The sequence below is a fragment of the Batrachochytrium dendrobatidis genome, assembly GCF_000203795.2.
Source record: "Batrachochytrium dendrobatidis JAM81 unplaced genomic scaffold BATDEscaffold_10, whole genome shotgun sequence".
Classification (NCBI taxonomy): Eukaryota; Fungi; Chytridiomycota; class Chytridiomycetes; order Rhizophydiales; genus Batrachochytrium; species Batrachochytrium dendrobatidis.
Window position 1 is genome coordinate 589,514 of NW_006281108.1, and position 18,247 is coordinate 607,760.

The 18,247-nt window shown below is 37.4% G+C and overlaps 6 protein-coding genes across 6 annotated transcripts; 2 read left to right on the forward strand and 4 right to left on the reverse strand.

Annotated features, from left to right (window-relative positions):
* Nucleotides 1–742: 742 nt before the first annotated feature.
* Nucleotides 743–2,436, forward strand: BATDEDRAFT_26603 (uncharacterized protein; the record flags this gene model as incomplete). The annotated part of the gene is made up of 3 exons (XM_006680648.1): nt 743–902; nt 957–1,331; nt 1,403–2,436. The coding sequence occupies 3 exons, from the start codon at nt 743–745 to the stop codon at nt 2,434–2,436; spliced, it is 1,569 nt and encodes a 522-aa protein (XP_006680711.1).
* A 3,359-nt stretch (nt 2,437–5,795) lies between these two features.
* BATDEDRAFT_90684 (uncharacterized protein) lies at nt 5,796–6,401 on the forward strand (the record flags this gene model as incomplete). Its single annotated transcript, XM_006680808.1, has 1 exon — nt 5,796–6,401. One exon carries the CDS (start codon nt 5,796–5,798, stop codon nt 6,399–6,401), a length of 606 nt encoding a protein of 201 aa, XP_006680871.1.
* Nucleotides 6,402–7,330: 929 nt separating this feature from the next.
* On the reverse strand, nt 7,331–7,681 carry BATDEDRAFT_26605 (uncharacterized protein; the record flags this gene model as incomplete). Its single annotated transcript, XM_006680649.1, has 1 exon — nt 7,331–7,681. The coding sequence occupies one exon, from the start codon at nt 7,679–7,681 to the stop codon at nt 7,331–7,333; it is 351 nt and encodes a 116-aa protein (XP_006680712.1).
* Nucleotides 7,682–10,615: 2,934 nt separating this feature from the next.
* On the reverse strand, nt 10,616–11,218 carry BATDEDRAFT_26606 (uncharacterized protein; the record flags this gene model as incomplete). The annotated part of the gene is made up of 1 exon (XM_006680650.1): nt 10,616–11,218. One exon carries the CDS (start codon nt 11,216–11,218, stop codon nt 10,616–10,618), a length of 603 nt encoding a protein of 200 aa, XP_006680713.1.
* A 2,404-nt stretch (nt 11,219–13,622) lies between these two features.
* On the reverse strand, nt 13,623–14,696 carry BATDEDRAFT_12906 (uncharacterized protein; the record flags this gene model as incomplete). Its single annotated transcript, XM_006680550.1, has 1 exon — nt 13,623–14,696. The coding sequence occupies one exon, from the start codon at nt 14,694–14,696 to the stop codon at nt 13,623–13,625; it is 1,074 nt and encodes a 357-aa protein (XP_006680613.1).
* A 1,715-nt stretch (nt 14,697–16,411) lies between these two features.
* On the reverse strand, nt 16,412–16,909 carry BATDEDRAFT_26608 (uncharacterized protein; the record flags this gene model as incomplete). The annotated part of the gene is made up of 3 exons (XM_006680651.1): nt 16,412–16,558; nt 16,622–16,710; nt 16,783–16,909. The coding sequence occupies 3 exons, from the start codon at nt 16,907–16,909 to the stop codon at nt 16,412–16,414; spliced, it is 363 nt and encodes a 120-aa protein (XP_006680714.1).
* Nucleotides 16,910–18,247: the final 1,338 nt, after the last annotated feature.

The following is an 18,247-nucleotide window of genomic DNA, read 5'->3' on the forward strand; positions in this document are numbered from 1 at the left end:
CACTAGACAGCAGACTACATGCAAATGATTGATACTGATCATTGCAAGTACACAACAATGTGACAAGTGACTGTCAAATCAAATATGGTTGATATGTTGAATTATGGACAGATTTGTTGTATATACTGGATGTGGATGTGAATACAAAACATCGGCTGATACATATCGTACCATTCAAGACCAAAACAATGTGATGTGACGTCCAATGTCAGTTTGTAGCATGTCAATGGAATATGTGCGAATATGTGCGAATATTAAACATGGGTTTGTGAATACTTTCAGATTTGAAGATCGTGAACATATGATGGCATATTGATGGTTGTCATTATTGGCAAGTGTGTTGCAGTTGATTGAAGATACGAAAGAATGGATCAATATTCGATTATGTTGTTTATTAACAAGGAAGTGAGTGTGTTTATAAAATAGGAGACAAGAAAGTCATGTGAATTCCAGTTCAAACGTCATTGTTGATGGTTTTTGATTGTTAAACTATTCAGAAATGTCTCACATTCACACACTACTAATGTCTCACACAATGCAAGTCAACACTCTCACACTAGTAATGTCTCACATTAATGAGACATTAATTCTGGTGTAAATTTGACTAATTTCCAAATATTTAAATCGTGTGAATTGTCTTGAAATATCCCAAAATTTTGTTATTTTGACTCGATTAAAAAGTCGATTTTTGTTTTACAATTTGACAAATAAATTGCTTTTTTACTCTTTTTCTTTTCATAAAATGCCAAAACGATTCCTCAATGTTGAATATGGCACTATTTCTACTGAAATCGATGTGACTGACTTTGAAGACCCGAGTGACGTTCAGGATGCTATCAAAGCAGAGTATGGTCCTGCTATGGCTGACATTGATGCTCCTCAACTGCAACTCTACACCAACAGTAACAAGGACCAACTAATCAACACCTGAGCCTTATTCAACTCCCTTCCTCAAGAATACTTTACTCAAGATGGTTCTTGTGTTGTCATTGGTGTTTACCCTCCACCTTCAAGACAACCTACTCAAACTGACCTAGTTCCAACATCTGCAGCAGCCTCACCCGCACTACTGGATTTTTGGACTGCTTTCACAAACTACCCTAACCCTCTTGAAGGAAACACTGTTGTCCAACTTCCAGCAGACGTATTCATCCTTGGAAACCATTCAATTGGATCATCCATTTACATCCGTCCTTGTTATCCTAAACTTTTTGAAAAATCACTATCTATTGTGCAATCTGCTGATATACGTCATTTGATCATCCTTGGAAATCTTGGAATTGGCAAGACATATTTTGGTTACTTTTTGCTGTTGCATCTTGCTCGCTCTGGTGCTACAGTCGTGTATGAGAGTGGAGTTGATCAAAAAAGATATCTGCTTACTCCCAATGGTTATTCGAAGGAGGAAAGCATGCTTTTTGGCAAATCTTGGATTCCTCGTCAACATTCTACATTGTTGATGGCTCGGCACCTGTTGATGTTGATGCCAAGACCATTCTTGTTACTTTACCTCGTTGGGAAATTTGGCATCGGTTTTGCAAGGGGTCCTGCGACATTCGGTATATGCCAGTGTGGTCAAAAGAAGAATTGCATTCCTGTCGCTCAATGCTGTTTCCTACAGTCCCACAAGAATTGGTACAAAGTCTGTATTTGAAGTGGGGAGGAATTGCTCGTTATGTTCTTAAATATGCATTGGTAAAAGAACAACAGGATTTTCTCGACAAAGCTTTAAATATTTCCAATATCGATTCAGTTGTCAAGTCTTTTGGTAAATATGGTGAAAACCTAGACGCTTCAAGTTGTTTGATTCATAGATCAGTCAAGGATGGCTTCCACAGTGGTCCTTATCAGTTTGCTTTTGACTATGTGGTTGATGAAATTTACAACCGTGTCTATGCCAGAGACCGAGATCATCTTATCAGATTTGTTTCTGTTACTCGAGAAATTGGTGAAACTGGTCAACTTAATAGGGAATTATTCAAAAAGCACGCTCATACAGTCATCGCTAAAGGTGGTTCATTCAAGATTCGTGATTTACGTACCAAGCTGGAGTCTACACTTCAACTGCCGATGGATCTTAGTACTTTGTTATTGTCCAACAATTCTCAAGTTCAAGACGCAACGAATTGCTATTTCCGTCCCATTAGCAATATTTTTGAATCTGTTGATTCGTTCATCAAGCCAAATCTACTTTTCCAAATGACCGGTGCCAAAGATCATCCTTGCAAACAGACTGGGATTTGTGGTGTTTTGGAAATACTTGGTAATCCGTCAAAACCAGAACTGTATTTTGTTGTACCTCCTGATCGTTTTGCCTGTTTTACACGCCAAAGCTACCACGGAACAGATGGTCAAGTGTTGTCACAAAACGATACTATTGCGAGTGTTAAGAAGTTGACTCGATTTGTTTTGACGTTTAAACCATCTCATCAATAAGGTATGTAGACTAGAATTAATGATTTTTATTGGCTGCATAACGCTAATCCTAACTCTGTTTCTCGACCTCGTTCTACACAACACACGGCGTTTGATTTCTTAAAGGTGAATAATATCGTATGGGTTCCATTGGACAACAAACCTCACTTTGTGGAAATGACCACTTTCATTGTCAGGAACTTCCCAATCGTGTAATTTAATCGCTTTGGTTTTGAAACCTATAGTTTCTTGTAAATAATTGCATATCTCAAGACTGTTTTTCACCATACAGTTTTGAAACTAATATTTTGATTCAAGAACAAACTGCATTTTCCTTTTTCTTTTGCAAATAAAAGTTGTTTTGTTGCTTACAATTATGATCAATCAATTGACTGCCAAACTGTACAGCAGTTTGGTTGACATTGGATTTGTCCGATCAATAGTCTCGGGTTTCAAACTTGAATCAAACTCCCAGCTGACGAAACACTGCAGGGATTGTTACAAGCACAAAAGCAGCTGTTTCAAGAGATGCTGGTATTATACAAGGAGTACCAGAAAGTATACTCTTACAAAGAATTGTTTGCAACTGGATTGAATCAAATAGCCATACGTGATAAACAGCGGGTTGATTCTGGTTTTATTCCCAATCAATGGTATTGAAAAAAACAACCGAGGATGAGCCAGGACCAAGAGTTGGAGGCTAGACACAATTATGAATGGAATATGCTAGAGTATCAAAAAGATGATCAAAGAAAGCGTGAAATTCAACAGATCAGCAATGATGTCCAAATGCATAGTGTAATCAAGCAGATTTGAATCCATTTTGGCATTGCAAGACACAATATCACATTTGGAAGAGTTGATTGGAAATATAAAGACTCGTACTCGATAAACACGTACTTGTCAATGGTTTGATTTTATACTCTATCATTCTTACAACAAGACCCAGCTAAACCCAGTCTGATGTGTATATTAACACTTAGTACTGGTTAAAAACTACCCATTGTATCCAATTCGAGGCATCAAGTATGAGTCTGGCACAAATAGCTCGTATTTATTATGAATTACAAGCAAAGCTATTGACTATTCTACCCTAATACTTTTGACTTGAATTCCTTTCTGCGAATAATTTATGTTTTGACAACTTTGTACATGATTTAGCAGTAAGTGTCGGTTAAAAAGCTGGTATCATCGGGTGTTCTATCTATACTACTTTCAATCGATCGAATGTCAATATGTTTGTACAACAGTTTGGTACAACTGACTGTCCATGGATTATTATCACATGGGTCAATACTGACCTGATTTGCGATATTCAGTGTTGTTGGAATATCAACACAACATCAACACCAAACATCAGATTGACACTGCACGTTGATGTTGATGAATGCAACATGAATATTGAAACAATGCATCATAATGCGTACAAGTCGCAGATTGCAGTTCAAACTCAATGCAAAGTGCACATTGTTACAGTTTGGTCATGAACAAAGCGATACGCACAATGTGCAGTTCATGTCTACGACTCGACTGATTGGTAGACAACGACCATTTGCATTGTTGAACAGTAAACTGAACAGTAAATGACCATCAAACGCATGGCTTGGTATCGACATTCAAGCAATCACCATGATTGTAATATTTGCAAGTTTCCCACAAGTTGTTTACAAACGACCATCAATTGACAATGACATGCATGTGCATGTGCATGGTTGACTATACAATATACTACATGAACCAATATTACTGACTGAATACAAGTCACAACTGCAAGTATCCATGTGGCAATGAACTGACATTGGTGTTGATATCGAATTGATTGACTAATCGATCATCATCAATTGCATCAGTGATTGGTATATGCAGCTGATATACACCATGTCCGAGTTTGATACATGTCGATATATGCGTGTCAATCAGCAATGCATATTTGTGGTCATTACAGTCGAATGTGAGTCGAGTCGATCATTAAACCAACAAATCAATGATTGCAGTCTAAATGTGGTGCGATTTGATGCAACATGACAATATATTATCCAGCAGGTTCAACATACACAACACCGATATCCAATACATCACACATGAATACAATGCATATACAAGCAGTAGCAATGACCAACTCAAACCAACAGTGACAGAGTTACTCATCAACATATACTCGATTATCAGTCGAGTCTGCATATATCAACTAGTTGCAACACGTCATAATCAATGTGGATTGTATTGTTCACCAATCGATCATGACAGCTAATCAATACCAATCATGTAGTCAATACAATCACCAACATATCGATGCTTGTTGATTGGCGGTTACAACTCGTCAATTGCATCCAATGTTACAGGTGATGCACATCTGATTACTGCAAATCAACAACTTGTCAAGCATATCATAGTGTGTATTGCCAACGGACCATGCAATTACAAATCAATGTATACGTGATCAGCATTTGATATTTGATGGTGATGAACCAACCATGATTGATTGTATCATGTAACTAATACAGTTGCATTGTCTGGTATGTATGATCGACCCAGTCATGTCAAACAGTAACTAATGTGTGTATATCAAGTTTGAGTTGCATGGACACATCAAGGTGTTTGATAACGAGTCCAACGTGATGATACAAACCCAATATTATATGAATATCCAAGTTGATGAATCAAGTCGAGGTTTGCAAAGTGTCAATGTCAGGTCAATCAAACGAACCAGTCAACCATTATATTGTGACTAGTGATGGCACGGTTTGAATGTCAACGAGTTGAACAGTCGACAATATTGGATGATTGTGATTTGGTCAAACTGCAACACTTGCATACCACTGAATTGGTTTGATGTGTGTGGTGTAAGCAGTATGCATAAACTCGTTGATATCATGGACTATAACCAATATACACCACACATATACAGTGGTAAACATCAACGTGTGGTGTGTCCAGTGATCGTATATTGGTCGATTGGTGCAATATGATCATGTCACATACTATTATATTGGTGACAATGTGTTGTTGAACAGATGAGGTCCAGAGTGTTTGCAACATAAATGGAGTGGATGTACAGCATTTATTGTGTACCATCATGTAATGATATCACCTGTAATATATTGTGTAGCGGCATTATAGTGCGACAATATACTCTGGTCACTAACCCTGATATCAGGGTTTAAATCAAGCAATGGGCAATTGTATAAAGGGGATCCCTTTAAAGTTATGTTGACATTCATAACAGCAAATCAATGCTAACCCCGACAACACAAATCCCTTAGGACGGTCATTCAAGGAATATGCTTTTAATATTATCAATCTAATAATGTATACAAATACGACACCAAACCGACGTATTGAGCAACAATCATTACAACTTGCCTAACCAAACCAATACAATGAAACTATCAATTGCCGTACTGTCATCAATCCTTGCTGTCTGTTCGGTTACGATTGCCAATCCAGTTGATCCCAGTTCGACCATGAGTGCTGAAGCTAGCACTCCGACAGCCTCTTCAAGCGGAGCTTCAGCTGGTGAAGTTCTCCGTGCGCTTTCTCCTAGCACAAATGTACTTGGGGGATATTGCGATCGACTCGATACTACTGAACTGTCGTTGATGGAAGAAATTGCAAAAGCTCGGGTTAAATCTGTAAAAGCGTTTAAACTACTTGAAGATAGACGTTTTGAGCTTGTTATTCAAACAGGACTGCTTACTAAAGAGAGGGAAGACCTCGAAAATATGATTCAAGCTCCGAGTCGGAAATTGAGTTCTGCTCAAGACAACTATGAGGAGTCTCGTCAACGTTGTATAAGACTTCAATATACTGTAGAGGATTACGTTTCGAGACTTTCGGATAGGACGGAGGAAAGTAAAGAGTTGGCAAAAAAACTTACAAGCCATTCTTCGTTTGGAGTAACACCGGATGGTGATGATGGTCAACCAAAATCATTTTACGTATATCAGGATTGCTTCAAGTATTTCTACAATCGCTTATCACAGTGATTGCCACAATTCGAGCATGGTGCAACTTTCCAAGATTCTGGTGTTCAACAACAACCTTCTCAATCATAGACTCGTCATATTGTTGCAACTCAAAATGGACCATCATCCAGGATATGTTGTAATGCAGCGTATATTGCATGTTGGTTTAATTGTCATTTGTCATATACTCGATGTCGTTCATTCAATAAACATCCTGTATTGCCAAACCATAGTGTATTATATTTATGGTTTGATCATATTGCACCAATCAATTACCATGCATTGTATTGATTACTGCAGTGTCATTGCTGAATCCATGCGATTGTGTATATTTGTCATTTGGGGTTACCAGTCAACCCATTCCATTTGACACCAACTCATTGGTACCACTGGACTATTTGATCCAAATGATACGAATGATCCGGTTGGTTTTGATAATTTGACAGTATCCACAAACCCATGTTTAATATTCGCACATATTCGCACATATTCCATTGACATACTACAGACTGACATTGAACGTCACATCACATTGTTTTTATTAATGAGTATAGGTTTTTATTGTAAAAGTAAAACAAACTGAAAGATACGAGTCTTTCAATATGTATAATGTAATGTAATTTGCTGCTATACAAAAGATTGGTCAAAAGAGAGCTTGGACGATAATCAGGAAGTTGTCAAATGAGTTGAATCAACAAAATAGATATGAGATTAATAAATAGTTTCAGAGTTATTTGAGAGACTATTTTTATTTGATCTTGGATAAATTAGGGAGTGTGCAATGCAAGTACTAGTGCTTGCTTGTTAATGATTAAAGCTTAGAGATATCCTGCTTGGGTATTACAACAGATACACACTAATCATTTGAACTGTACGTAAACGGTCAATGTCGGATTGCTTTAACATCAGAAAGTTTAAATTTATTCAAAATCAAATTTATTGGCACATCATCAATCTGAATCTGCTTTCGGTTCTTGAAATTCTAAACCATGCTTTTCCGTAAACTTTTTCAATTCTTGTCTGGCACCGTATACTTTATTCCTTGCCGCTACATACTCTTGTTTCAATCGGATTTCATCCTCTGGACTGTGCCTTGGTTCGGATATATCTTTGCCCATTGCTAACGCCGACCATTTCCTGTATCCAAAAGTCATAAATTTATGATATTCTTGGCGTTTTTTGTTTCGTATTTCTATAGATGACGCGAGTCTTTTTCTCATGCGATCAAAGGTTTTCTGATATTTTTCGTTCAATATAATCATTCGACTTGAACTAGTACTGGAAGAATCAGCTTCGTTCATTGGTTGTTGCTGGTCTTGGTTGGAAGTGCTTGAATTAATTATATCCATTATTTCCTGCCAGTCTTCGTCGGGAATTTGTGGAATAGGCTCATTGATTGAACCAGATACTTGGTTGAAAATGTCTGAACTGAGCTCATCAATTGGTTGCTGTTGGTCTTGGTTGGGTTTTTTTGAATGAATTATATCCATTATTTCTTGCCAGTCTTCGTCAGGAATTTGTGGAATAGGCTCATTGGTTGAACCAGACACTTGACTGGAAGTGCCTGAACTGGATTCATCCATTGGTTGTTGTTGGTCTTGACTGAAAATGCTTAAATCAAGCTCATCCATTACTTCTTGCCAGTCGTCGGAAGTGTCTGGATTAGGTTCATCAGTTGGACCAGACACTTGACTGGAAGTGCCTGATGCTTGTGGTGAACCATTGTTATCAGTCGGTATCAATATTGCATTAGCGGTTGCTGCCGCACTCAGCACGAATAGAATATCAACCAATCTCATCAGACTGGTCAATGGGTTTAAACGATTAATACAAAAGTAGAGTGTCGAGATTGGTGTCGATTATAAAACTGAGCGTAATCGATTGTATTTGTATGTTTTGTATAGCAAACCAACCCTAACCCTTATAGGTTAACCAATTATACAGGGTTACTTGATTGCTTGTAGTGGTTTACTATCAAACCATAGTATGCTGCTCCCTAGCCATAATATCATATTGATCAATTTGATGATCGTGTCGATTGAATTATGCTTTTACGACCCTTTGATCAGGTATATTGAAAAGCACACCCTTCATGAGTGTTGTTTAACCGCAAACGCTTTGTTTTACAACCGTATTCATGTAAAATGGATCACTTTGATATTCATCATGCAATATACAATGATTACATATACAATGGTTACTACACATTGACTGTATTGCGTGTTTGATATACAACGATCATAATATGACACACAATCAGACTATAATGTTGAATCTACACCTTGTGCACTCTTAGTAATCATACATTGTATGGTCACCAAGTTTGAACCCATATTCATGTATTGTGTTTGACTGTCAATATTGTCAATACAACTCTGTAAACACATTTGTTGTATTCTGAATCACGGATACGATCGCAATCTAATTCAACAACAATCATGACACATGTCAGTAATGCAACTGTCTATTACACACCAACACTGTTATTTAGTGGTCCATTTGTCAGAATATTTCGAGCTTCGTGATTTGTTTTGTATGTAGAATAGTATAATGTAAAAAAGTAGAATATAATCTGTAACTGTTAGTAGTTATCAGAAGAGAACAAATCAGAAGTGTAAGAGGAAGTTGCACTTTAAATCAAGACCAGCAAACTTAGTCTTTTCAAGAGTAGTGAAAAGGTGTGATAAAGTAGTTGGACAGATGAAATAGTTTGAAGAGTTATTTATTGATAAGAGTAAGCATTCTAGCTTTTATAGTAGTTGATTGTTTGTGTCTTGTGATACGAACAATTAACACGTTTGATGATGAGAGGTTGTAAACGAGAGTTACAACCAATAGTGTTGATTTCTGGAGTTAGTAAATTTAATAATGGCATCGTCTACCCGTTTATAGAGAGCTCGAGTCCTAGAAATGAGTGTAATGGAGTTACTGTGCACATGGATTTTTGGTGATGAAAGGATTTAACTTGTGTTTAAGTTTGGCGCTTTTTAGAACTAGCTTTGCCACAGGTTACCGCTTAAGAGTATCCGTCTGGATATTCCAACAATATTGTAATGACATTGGATGCGCGATATGATATACTGTTGCAAGTATATGATGGTTCACACTTTGTTAGTATGTTTGATCATATTGCACCAATTGACCAGTATACGATCACTGGATACATTGCATGTTGATATTTATCACTGCAAGTATATATTGATGATAGTCGTATTGATACAGCCAACACAAACATGTCAACCATGTAAATCTGTTGCATGCATAGGGTCACTTACAATACTACTTGATTATCAATGTCAATGACGTGTCGGACATACTATCCAATGGTTTCAATATACATAGCTTATAGTTGGACACGATCGGTATTTGTATACACATGCTGTAGTTGTATGCATTGCACTTGCCGAGTTGTGGATTGTGCATTTGTTTGATGCAACTGTTGATATTGATTGGGACGACGATCGATGTTTCCGGTTGTGGTTGTGGTGTATGCTATATGACCAGATGACATGTTATGTGATCATACTGCATACATTACACTAGACAGCAGACTACATGCAAATGATTGATACTGATCATTGCAAGTACACAACAATGTGACAAGTGACTGTCAAATCAAATATGGTTGATATGTTGAATTATGGACAGATTTGTTGTATATACTGGATGTGGATGTGAATACAAAACATCGGCTGATACATATCGTACCATTCAAGACCAAAACAATGTGATGTGACGTCCAATGTCAGTTTGTAGCATGTCAATGGAATATGTGCGAATATGTGCGAATATTAAACATGAGTTTGTGGATACTGTCAAATTGTCAAATTATCAAAACGAGCCGAATCATTCGTATCAAATAGTATAGTGATACCAATGAGTTGGTGTCAAATGGAATGGGTTGACTGGTAACCCCAAATGACAAATATACACAATTGCATGGATTCAGCAGTGACACTGCAGTAATCAATACAATGCATGGTAGTTGATTGGTGCAATATGATCAAGTCATTAATATAATACACTATTGTTTGGCAATACACGATGTTTATTGAATGAACGACATCGAGTATATGACAAATGACAATTAAACCAACATGCAATATACGCTGCATTACAACATATCCTGGATGATGGTCCATTTTGAGTTGCAACAATATGACGAGTCTATGATTGAGAAGGTTGTTGTTGAACACCAGAATCTTGAAAAGTTTCACATGCTCGGATTGTAGCAATCATTGTGATGATCCATCGTAGAAAACACCAAAGCATTTCATGAATTCGGGATATAGCTCCAGGTTTGGCGCACCAGTGACTATTACTCCAGTTGTACCATGTTTCACGAGATAACCATAAAGTTTCGATTGTAACTCGGTCCATTCTTTACGCACTTTTAAATGGATCTCATATAATTCACTCAACTCTTCTTCAAGATTTTTAAGAGTGGTATGGCTGGTTTCAATACCAGATTGAGTTTGAAAGATATTTAGTTCATAATTTGGAACGCTCTGATTTGTTGAAGTTGGATGTCCTTGCAAAAGTCTAAGTGATCTCCTTTGCTCGTCCAACAATTCTTTTTGCTCTTCAACCCTGGACTCTTTTAAATCGATTTCTTCAGCTTCTTGATTGAGCTTATGTTTGACATCTGCGTACTGTTTGATCAGTACTATTTCGTTCAGCGTAAATGGATGACAGTCAGACAGATATTGATGATATAGACCAGGAAATAAGGTGGAAGTAGGCTCGATACTTGTGGTCGAGCTGGGATCAACTGGATTGGAAACGGTGACCGAGCAGATAGCAAGGATTGATGACAGTACGGCAATTGATAGTTTCATTTTACTAGTTTGGTTGAGCAAGTTGTAATGATTGCCATTCGACACGTCGGTTTGGTGTCGTATTTATATCCGTCGAGTGGATAATATTAAGCATGTTACTCGGATGGTTATTTTGAGCAATCAATGTTGTTGTCAGGGTTGGTATTGATGTTATCAATGTCAAACTTTGAAAGAGTCTCCCTTTACATGATAATCCGCAATCTTGGCTAAACTATTGCATAAAAAAGTGTATATATTCATGTTGGGAATAGGCAGCCAAAGAGTGTAATGACAGTTGAGAAGTAATAAGGCTGATTGTTTATTAGTTATAGAATAGCTAATCTCTTAGTTGATATGATGTACGCTATTACTCACATCATTTAACTTGATTTCATATGAATTCTAGTAGTTCCATAATGCAACATGTTAGTGATGGATTGTCAAAGCAATACGCCCTTAATGATAGGCTTTCACATTACAACGTATTCTCAATAAACACTGATAAAAAACTAGGGCACTCAATTAAACATCTTGAACGCCAGAATCCTCGATTTTGATACTGCTTGTGTATTCAAATATCATATAGTTGATTGATTATGCAGTTTCCCGCCCTTTTGAGTCCTGAAAAGGGTTGGTGAGATACAGCCTGGGAGATCAGTGCATGTTCAAATAATATCGCATAGCCTATGTAATATGGCTTGACACTCGGCTATTACATGGCCATCAATATATGCTATGATATTTCATGCTTTTCAAAGTAGAAATTGATTGGTATGATTCAAACATGCTGTGGTTTGGTGATATTTTGCATTCAACTCGACACAATCAGCCATCACTGCATATTACTCAATCAATCAATTGAATCAATGCAATGCAGTCCATGTTGCAATCACAATGTCACATTGATAATCAATGACTTGCAACTGTTGTGTTGGCATTGCATGGTATGTGTTGCTATATCAATATCGATTGTCACTATATAGTTGTATTGACTACACATCATGATCATATGTCATGGTTGACTCGTATTCTGGATTGGTGCACTCATTCCATCACTCGAACACAAACATCGTATGACTTGTTGATTACTAATACCCATATTGATCGAATACACACTACATGACACATGTCAGGTTAGCGTATACATTCCATTATATATCACATCATGTTGCTGATACCACGCATTGTGATTCAACAGTCAATCTGTATTCGAGTTCAACTACAACTGATCGTGTCAATCATAATATACACAACCAATTGTAGTCGAGTTGATCCGACTGAATAGAGTCCGAGTCATCATGTTCATATCAAACCATTGTAAACCATGACAAGTCTATTGCACAACTCCACTCGTGTTGATTACAACATGCTATTCATAAATGTATCATATTGTCCTGTAATGACTGTACATGGTTGTACATGATTGTTTGGAACCAGTAGCTACGTTGATTGATATCCACAATATGATCCAGTAGTCGTCCAGATTGTGTGTTGTATTTGGTGTGTTGGGTGATGATATCAACCTGTAGTCAAGGTTTGACTATCTGAACATGTCGGTGACTTTTTACCAACTGTGTGCAACTCGATGTCCAATATCGAGTCATGTCATTGGTCAATTGATTGGTTCAATTCATCAGTGGGTTTGCTGGATCCATGTGGTGTGCATCACTTTCAAGAGTATGTTGAATCTGTTGCAGTATTGGAACTTTGTAGACGGATCAACATACTAACCTGACCATGATTGTGGTGGTTATTGCAGTCGAGTCGTAAAGCTTATTCTGGCAATCATTGATGGTTTCAACAATCGTTTGAATAATCGTTTGGATGTCAGGTTATGGTATTCTGATTGACAACTCGACTCGGATACAACTTATTTGGACAATTACTGATCAATGGATTGGACAATGGACTAGGAATCAATCAACACATTGACAGATTTACCATCCCAAATGGAAACAACGACAATCCAGTTGTAATCCATATTGAGCCTTGAATTCAAACAGTCGTGAATCAAATCATTAATAAACTACAAAAACAGTCCAATATGCCAACTCGCATTTATCCACAACTCGATATGTGATGTTCAAATGTCTAATATTCAGACTGTGCTGATTGCAATTGTGGTTGTAATTGTGGTTGTGTGTAAATATCAATCCAATACTCGATTCAATACTTGATTCAACTTGAGCATGCACAGTTTTGTAGTAATCCATTTGATCACATTGACAGAATCAAGCAATGATCTGATTCAACAACACCGAATGATGCATCCATATCACTTGTATCAATCAGTTGTACACAATCAGTCAATATAATCAACAATCACTGTCATGATTGTCATGATTGATTCAATTTATTCGATCCATTTAATTGCATAGATCCGACTGGCATTGCAACTCATTGTTGTAAAATCACAACCTCACAATCAATCAAGATAGTACACCTGCTCATATATGTATTTGTTGTATGCTGCTGTGATTTGAGTTTGGTCACTTGTCAATTCATCTCGATAGTGTTTGGCTTCAGCTGGTGATTGAACACCTTGAATATACTGCGTGGCATCATTCCACAGTTCAGGCGGTATGGGTGTCTTGTCAAGACTCGAGTTGTACCATTGTGGTTGTTGTGGAGCCACATGCGCAGTCGAAACAATCCGACAGACTGGATTCACTACAAAAAATGTCAGAATCTTGCAGTGTCCTGGTTGAGTTGGATCTGCAAGTTCAAATGATTGCTCTTTGTGCTGGTATCGATTGGGATAAACTACACATCGACCATTTGATACTTCAAGCGATCCTATATACTGATTGCGTGGCGATTCTTCATCAATAATGTCATACACATCTTTCCAATACATCTCAGATGCTTTTTTACGACGAAAACTATCAACAGCCACACGGAAATCGAGTTTGGGTGTGGTGATATTTTCCACGTCGTAGTAATACAGTCCAGTTGCAACAATCGATTCGTTAATTGGACCTTCAATGTGCCAGTTTCCCTCGTTGTATTTAGGTTTGGATGGTGTCAGTTGAATGTTGGTGAGTTTGACAATGACTTGTAGATTACGACCACGCAGTGATACTGGCATTCCTAATCCATAATCGGGTTTAAAATGTTCCGGAAGTGTTGGTACATATACGGGACGAATGACTTGAGTGTCTGGTTCCATACCACCACGACTTGATTTGTTTGGTGGTTTATATCCCTTTGTGCCATTGCAAATATCAATATACTTGAACCGTGGATCCATCGTTCTGATCAGACTTTCAAACATTGGGACAAAACATTTGAATATTTTGGCAATGCATTTGTACATGTCTCGATGCCATATCGGATTCAGATTGTTGATGTATGAGTTGATGGTCACACTGCCATCCTGTTCGACACGGAATTCACTCGGAAGCCATTGGAACTTGCGTGATATAAACCCGGAACTGCTGCCAATGATGGGCGTATCTGAAACAAGTCGAGTCGATAACAATATATCGCATGGTACCATTGTGGTGTATTTGAGTCGTATACTCAGTGGTGCAATCATCGTTTGTCCATATACAACACTGTACATTGATGCATCAATCAGATTGTGCACCATTTGACCAGTGTTGTGATTTGATCCATGTTCAAGATCCGATACATTTGTCATCAATCGCGTGTATACATTGTCAGGTATGCCATTGTCCAGTATATACGTCAGTTCAACAGGTCCTGGGACAATTGTGCCAAATCCATCACTGCCATTACAAACAAGCTGTTTGACAAAAAACTCGAGTTGTTCCAATGCAAGATTAAATGTTGATGGTGATATATTCCGATCGAGTGAGTCAGCCCTCCATTGCTCCACAATATGCTGGTTTGTGATATCGATCCACCACATGGGTTTGCAAAGTATAGATTGCAGATACTGGATATACTGCATCTCGACAAGTGTGCGTGCCTCTCCATGTTTATATCCGGCCATTCCAGATTTCATATAAATTTCGGCATTGTCCTTGTATGGCTGAATGTCTGGACTAGCAGTCTGAACCCGATGCTGGAAACACACTTCAATAATCAGGCTGGCAATATTTCTGTTTCTGTAGTCAGTATCATCCGATTTTACAATAGCCATCAGATTTTCAAGCATCCCACTTTGATCCAACTCGGTACGTATTGAACTGTCGGGGTGATTGTCGGCAAAATCAGCAAATGCTTTGAATAGTTTTACAATGCCAGTATCAGAATCATCATAGCCACTCAAATCTATATCTCTACGTGAAATAATAGTGTTGAGTTGCTTCACAATTCCATATTCTTGAAACGCCTTGATCATCTCGTCCTTGTTTGTAGATTTCTGAATCATGTCATTGAAATTATCAAATAGGCGCAAAGACTTACTCATATTGACATCACACATCGATATCGTCAATTGCTCAAAAACCAACGACCGTACAAGTAATACAGGAAAGTCGCGCATACCAGATGCAGCTGATCCAGCTATCTTGATTATGCGTGTTTTTAGTGCAGAGTTTTTGCTGTATCTGATACACAAGTCGCTAAGCGTTTGAATCAAACCCGATCTTATCAGCTCGGCTGAAATCACTTCACAATTTCTAATATCGCATAAACTCTGAATAGCAACAATACTTTGATCAATCACTGTTCGATCGACACTCCTGTATTCATGTCATGTCAATCCAACCATGTCAAATTTACCAATTGTGATGACTGGACACACATTCATGCATAACACCACATACCTGAGCGTATTGACTATTGCTGGAATGATGCCACATTTCACTGCTTTTACTGGGTTATGACAATGAATCTTCCAATACATGATTTGGAAAGTTTTGATAAAACCAGCAGCAACTGAACCATTGGATGATTCCAGTCGTGAAACAAGTCTTGACAACACGATGCCAAACTAATGATATTGTTCAATATCAAATATACAATCAGATCAACAAGACAAGACACTGTCTAAACTGATCCAATATTGTATCATTACAAACATACATTTTCATCGTCAATATCACTGCAAACGGTCGAAAACAGGTCAATCGACAATCTGAGCACTTGTTGATCGGACTCGTGAACAATAATCTCAACCATAGGCTTGATGTCAAATTTACACTCCTCACTCCAGCGTTTATATTTGTACAACTCTGTACATGTTTTCATCGCCTATATGCATATTGACACTAGATGAGTTGAATGACAATCATTTAATCAATATCAATCATGACTTGCCGCCATTTTGACTTGACGGCTTGGTGATTGCATGAGTTGTACAATTTGGTTGCTTAATCGATGTGATATTTTGAACCGATCATCACCGTACATCATTCTCAAAAACACTGTAGTAAACTCCATTACTTTGATCTACACAACACATGTTGATTGTTTAGTCATGAACAATCCATTATTGTTACAATATATGAATACCTGTAAACTGGGTCGATTATACTCCAAATACTTGGTTATGATATCTTGCAGTTCAATACTCTGTAAGCGCTGCAGTGCATCTGTAGACCCTACCATTTCAAACCAATACAAAGTCAGCAACAGTTTGAACTCATCAATAATCCAATTGCTATTAAACTTACTTCGATTCTGATTGTACAGCTCCAGTATCAATACAAGCAGTCTGTCCCATATTTCATCAGCCTTGTATAGTTGAGCATCCGCTGTTAATAGTTTCAAATCCTCCAGGTGTTTGATCAACTCTTTCATAACATCAATCCACTTCATGTTTGATAAAATTAGTAAAGTTGAATTTTGATCAAATTTTGATTTGATAATTTCATTCATGCGAATGTCCAACAATTGCCGAGAATTGTTCATGTTTGGATTGTTGTAAAACACACAAACGAATTGTTCCATTTTAGTATTGTTTTGATCAGTTTTTTGTAACAAAATTGGATTGTTATCAAACATGCATTTAGAAATACTGTAAATTAATATTCTGAATGTGATTGTTGTGGATTTGGTTTAATAAACAAACTAGTTTACTACAACACATGGTAATGGATTACTAAACATCATCATAAATCGGATGGACTGGACTGAGATGAAATGAGATCAATGACAATCGCATTACAGTGTGTTGTGATTAAACCATCGAGTATTTCCAAATATAAACTTGAATGAAAAGTCTTGCCACAAGACTGATCAACTGTATTACTGTTTACACTGTGGTATTATTGATGTATTGGAATATTTGGTGTTCAAATACACAATGATAATGGTAGTACAACTCATGGCAGTTGTACAAACCAAATATGATTAAAGCCAATAATAATGTCAAACAAGATTGAATAATGAATTAGCGTGTAAATCATCAACATTGACCAAGATTGATTGAAATGGTGAGATTGGGTTGGATGGTGATGAACAACAAATAAAATACAGACAATCGTACAGCATGTATTGAGTTGATGATAGTCGAGTGAATACAATCGCGATCCAGTTCAACAACAATGATGAGTTGAAGCATCATACGATGGAAATTATATTATCGAGAATGATAATTTCCAATAAGCGCAATCAATATCTAACCAATATCTATTCCAAAACAGTTACTGCAAAATCAATACAATGTTACATGGACATGACTGTAACTTGTACTTTCCAACGTTGAACTCGAATACTTTATACTGTAAATTATTCAATTGTGAATCGCAACTATAGATTCGGACTCGAGAAGTTTATCTGCTTCACTCTGTTTTTGTCAGTTGAATTTGTACATACAACATTTAGTCATTATCTTTCAGACCTTTATAGCCCGACTTTCCCCTAATATACATCATTTATCCGAAAGCTAAATATGGACCAAATATCCACCCAAGAGCATTCGCATCCAACGCCTACTTCAACTCCGATAACCATGCATCATCTGAGGCAAGATTCGAAACTAGACAATGCAGATTTGCAAACCCAACCAAAGGTTCCAACAGGTGGAAGCACTATTAACAGCCGTTTGACAATACCTAATGTGATTAGTAATGGTCATGGTGCAGATTCGAACATCATATACGCAGAGCACGACCTCTACAATGAATCCGACCCGAC